The 3,955-nt window shown below is 45.7% G+C and overlaps 1 protein-coding gene across 1 annotated transcript in view; it reads left to right on the forward strand.

The window, feature by feature from the left end:
• KIF9 (kinesin family member 9) overlaps positions 1-3,955 on the forward strand; it is a 19,106-nt gene that overhangs the window by 5,744 nt on the left and 9,407 nt on the right. The window contains exons 10-15 of the mRNA XM_029964672.1: positions 212-276; positions 916-993; positions 2,068-2,136; positions 2,761-2,862; positions 3,143-3,198; positions 3,630-3,771. Of these exons, the coding sequence (XP_029820532.1) occupies positions 212-276; positions 916-993; positions 2,068-2,136; positions 2,761-2,862; positions 3,143-3,198; positions 3,630-3,771 (512 nt within the window). The remainder of the gene's footprint in view (positions 1-211; positions 277-915; positions 994-2,067; positions 2,137-2,760; positions 2,863-3,142; positions 3,199-3,629; positions 3,772-3,955) is intronic.

The following is a 3,955-nucleotide window of genomic DNA, read 5'->3' on the forward strand; positions in this document are numbered from 1 at the left end:
AGTGTCCAAGGCCAGGTTGGAGCAATCTGGGCTAGTGGAAGGTGTCCCTGCCCATGGCAGGGGGTGGGATGGGATGTTCCATTCTGGAATTTTGTGATTCTTCTGTATTTTAAACAGCACACAATATAATGAATTCCAGAAAAGGAGACAACACCCACCCCCACCCCCCAATTATATTCTTTGCTTTATTTTTATTATTATTTTTTCCCAGGGGGCAACTGCAACACTGTCCTGGTGACCAACATCTGTGGGGAAGCTGCTCATGTGGAAGAGACAGTGAGTTGAAGGGATTCCTGCAGGATCCAAGCCTTGTTCCTGCTGCTCCTGGGTTTGCAGAACAGCCTCTGGAGGGTTCTGGCAGGGAAACATCCTGCCTGATTCATCCCAAACCTTGGAAAGCTCATTTTATCTCAGAGGCTCAGAAAACAGACTCCTGTCAGCTGAGAGCCTGGAGCAGGGCAGCTCACATTTTAGCTCACTGGAGAGTGTTAATTATCATTATTATCCAGCTCTAATGGGTTTCCATGAGACATCACATAATGGGCTCACTGGAATTGCACCAGTTCACAGCAGAGCTGGATCAGGAATCAGGAGGAACCTCCCAGCAGGTTGGTTTTTAGCCTGTGAAACGATAAAATCAGGGAAAATCTCCCTTTGTGAACTGGATGAGCTTAACCACACCTGTAACACACAGGAGGGAATCCCTTGGAGCAGTGACATAGACTTTAAATGGATTAAAACTAAACAGTTAAATAGATTTTATATTTCCATGCCCTTGCATCTGACACGGAGCAGTTAAATAGATTTTTTTATATTTCTGTGTCCTTGTATCTGACTTAATTAAGCAGTAACAGGTTTGGAAAATGATCTCCCTGCCAGTATCTCTTTCAGTTCCTTAAAATCCTTGTTTTCCAGTTGTCTTCCCTGCGCTTTGCCACCAGGATGAGGTGGATCATGGCAGAGCCAGTTGCCAACGTGACGTTTGAGCAGGAGGTAAGGAAAGAAGGGGAATGGAGGAAGGAATTTTTGCTCAAATTCATTAATATTTAGGGTAATAACCTTAAAAACCAGAGGAAAATTAGGTAGTTCCGTAAGTCATCCCTTCTCAGCCAAGCTGACATTGCTAATTTTAGGTGGATGATAAAATGGATTAATATTAAACATTTTAAATAGGTATCCAGTTAGCTGAGAGGGAACAGCCAGGCAGTGACATGTGGAAATTTTTTCAGCTGCATGTGAATCTTTTTCTGATAAGATTCACCTCTCAACAGAGATATTTTATTGTGAATTACTCCCCTGACATGGGGGGAAATCACCCCAGTCCTACCTGCAGCTTTACACGGCGTTATCCCCATTCCTGCTGGTGAAGTAACATCTTTTCCACAACTGGGAAAACTTGGTTAAACAAGGAAATAATTTAAAGAATTATTTAAAGAATAATTTAAGGACAAGGATCACAGGATTTTAGGTGTCCTGAGGGTACTTCCACAGCTGGAGGAGTGGAAAAAACCAAACCAGAGGAGCTGAAATTGGAGTGTTTAAGGAACCTTTGTGCTTTGATGCTTCACAGGTCCCTTCAAAACAGTGTCCAGTTCTCCCTGAATCCCAAGGTTTGGGTACTCACACCTTTCTGGAAACACATTTTAAAGAGTGAATCCCTGAAGGTATTCCAGGTTCTGGAACCATTCAGTCCAACCCAGGCCAGGAGGCTCCCTCCTCTGTCCCAGTGGGGTCAGAGCTGCTCACTTCTGCTTGGCTTCCCACATAATATCCCAGAATCTGGAACTTGCTGATCCCTACAATGCCAGATCAGGAAATCATCACATTAAAAAGCAGGTGGCCCTTCTTTTGATGGCTTAAGGAGACTCTGCAGGACAGAAACTGTCCTGCTGGGAGCTAATCAAGGGCAAAATGTGTTCCAGACCCACCAATTCCCTCTGCAAACCCTGAGGGAGCTGCTATCCAGCTGGGATATCCTCCAGCAGCCAGTTCTGTGCTGCTTTTAGGGTTTTTTTTCCCCTCTCCAATATAATTTAGTGATTTGCTCACCCTTTTTTTCCCTGTTAGGTGTCAGTGAAGGCTCTGGAGGAGGAGATTGATCTCCTGAAGCACGAACTGACCATGAAGGACATGTTTGTAAGGATCAGTTAACTCAGTGTCCAGTGGGATTGGATTCTTCCTTCTGCTTCCAACACCATCTTTTGGGGTTTAGGGGAAGCTCTGAAAATCCCACACAGGGAGGTTTTGTTGTAACAAAAAACAAAGAGATGTTTTTTTAAGGCTCTTGAAGCCCTTCTGTTGCTGGTTGGAATGGGAAGGGGAATGTTTGCTTCCCAAATCCCATCACCTGCCAAGTCAGGTGATGAGAATCCCAATCAGAAATGGGCACAGTAATGTCAGGTGTTTGCCAGACTGGTGGAATTCCAGAGTTCCAGACTGGTTTGGGTTGGAAGGGACCTTAAGGATCATCCAGTGCCACCCCCTGCCATGGGCAGGGACACCTTCCACTAGCCCAGGTTGCTCCAAGCCCCATCCAACCTGGCCTGGAACAGTTCCAGCTTCTCAGGACAACCTGTACCACCCTCCCAGAGAAGAATTCCTTCCTTAAATCCACTGTGAATCTCCCCCCTTTTAGTTTCAAACCCTCCCCCCTTGTCCCACCCCGGCAGGCCCTGCTGAAAGCTTTGTCTCCATCGTTCTCCTCTCCCCCCCACCTGTTTGTAACTCCCTGATCCTCAGTTTTCCACATTTTTCCCTTAGGAAAATCGTTTGGTGACTTACAGCCCCCTGACTGGTGCCCAGAGAGCAGCAATTAAATCCCAAGTCCACAAATACCTCAGAGGAGACATTGAGGAGATCGATGTAAGTGGCTTTTTGGTGAAAAAGGACTGAAATATTGATTCCATCCCATTTTCCTCCAGGAAGACACAATAAAAGTGTCTTCTGAAGAGGCTTTTTTTTTCCACCCCAAAGCACTACAGAACTGTAATTTAACTCCTTTTTTACACGTTAGGGACTGTCTCCATGTTTTGGAAGCTTGAGGACAATTTTCCTCAGTCCTAAAACCCTTTAAATTGGTTTATTTGGAACTTCTTTAAAGAATGAATACCAACATTGTTGGATTTTTGCCTCTCTTCCTCAGATAGTGAACATCAGGCAAATCCAGGAGGTGTTTAAACAGTTCAAAGCGATTATAAGGTAAGATCATGGGATTCCAGGATGGTTTGGGATGGAAGGACCTTAAAGCTCATCCAGTTCCACCCCTGCCATGGGCAGGGACACCTTCCACAGGTTGCTCCAAGCCCCTTCCAGCCTGGATTAAAGGTTAAAATAAGGTGATGGGAATGAGCAGAGTTAATGTGATTTAATCTGGATCACAGTTGTGGAAAGTATAAAAATACCCATCAAAAAGCTTCAATATCCAGGAGGCCTGAAGGGAAGTCATGGAAAAAGAGAGGAAGAGAGTGGATAAAGATTCTGATGGCTGTGGGAAGCGTGGAGGGGGAGGGTGGGGTGTTTGGGGGTGAGACCAAGGGGAAAAGGGGGTTTTCTTTGGAAATCTGATGCTGGCAGGATCACAGGTTTTCCCATGTGGAATGTGATGCTTCAGGAGCTGTTTTCTCCCCCAGTCAACAGGAGAAGGACATAGAGGCCAAGTTACAGAGCAAATACCTGCTGGGAGACAGGGGGGAGTCCAAGGCTGACTTTGGGTCTGAGGTTGGTGAGGAGGTGGAAGATGAGGAGGAAGAGGACAAGGAGAAGAAGCATAAGGTAATGCCTGGCCCAGAATCCACCTTAGAACTGGCTACTGTGCTGCCAAAATGGGATTTGCCTCAAGTTCAGCTTTTCCCTGTCAAAATCAAACTGAGAAATGATCCTGGGATGGGTTGGGCAAAAATGTGTGCAGTGCAGAGGTGCACCAGTTAATGAAGAGGAATTCCTGTCAGCAGAGGGT

The sequence above is a fragment of the Manacus vitellinus genome, unplaced genomic scaffold, assembly GCF_001715985.3.
Source record: "Manacus vitellinus isolate BGI_N305 unplaced genomic scaffold, ASM171598v3 scaffold_78_pilon, whole genome shotgun sequence".
NCBI classification, from domain to species: domain Eukaryota; kingdom Metazoa; phylum Chordata; class Aves; order Passeriformes; family Pipridae; genus Manacus; species Manacus vitellinus.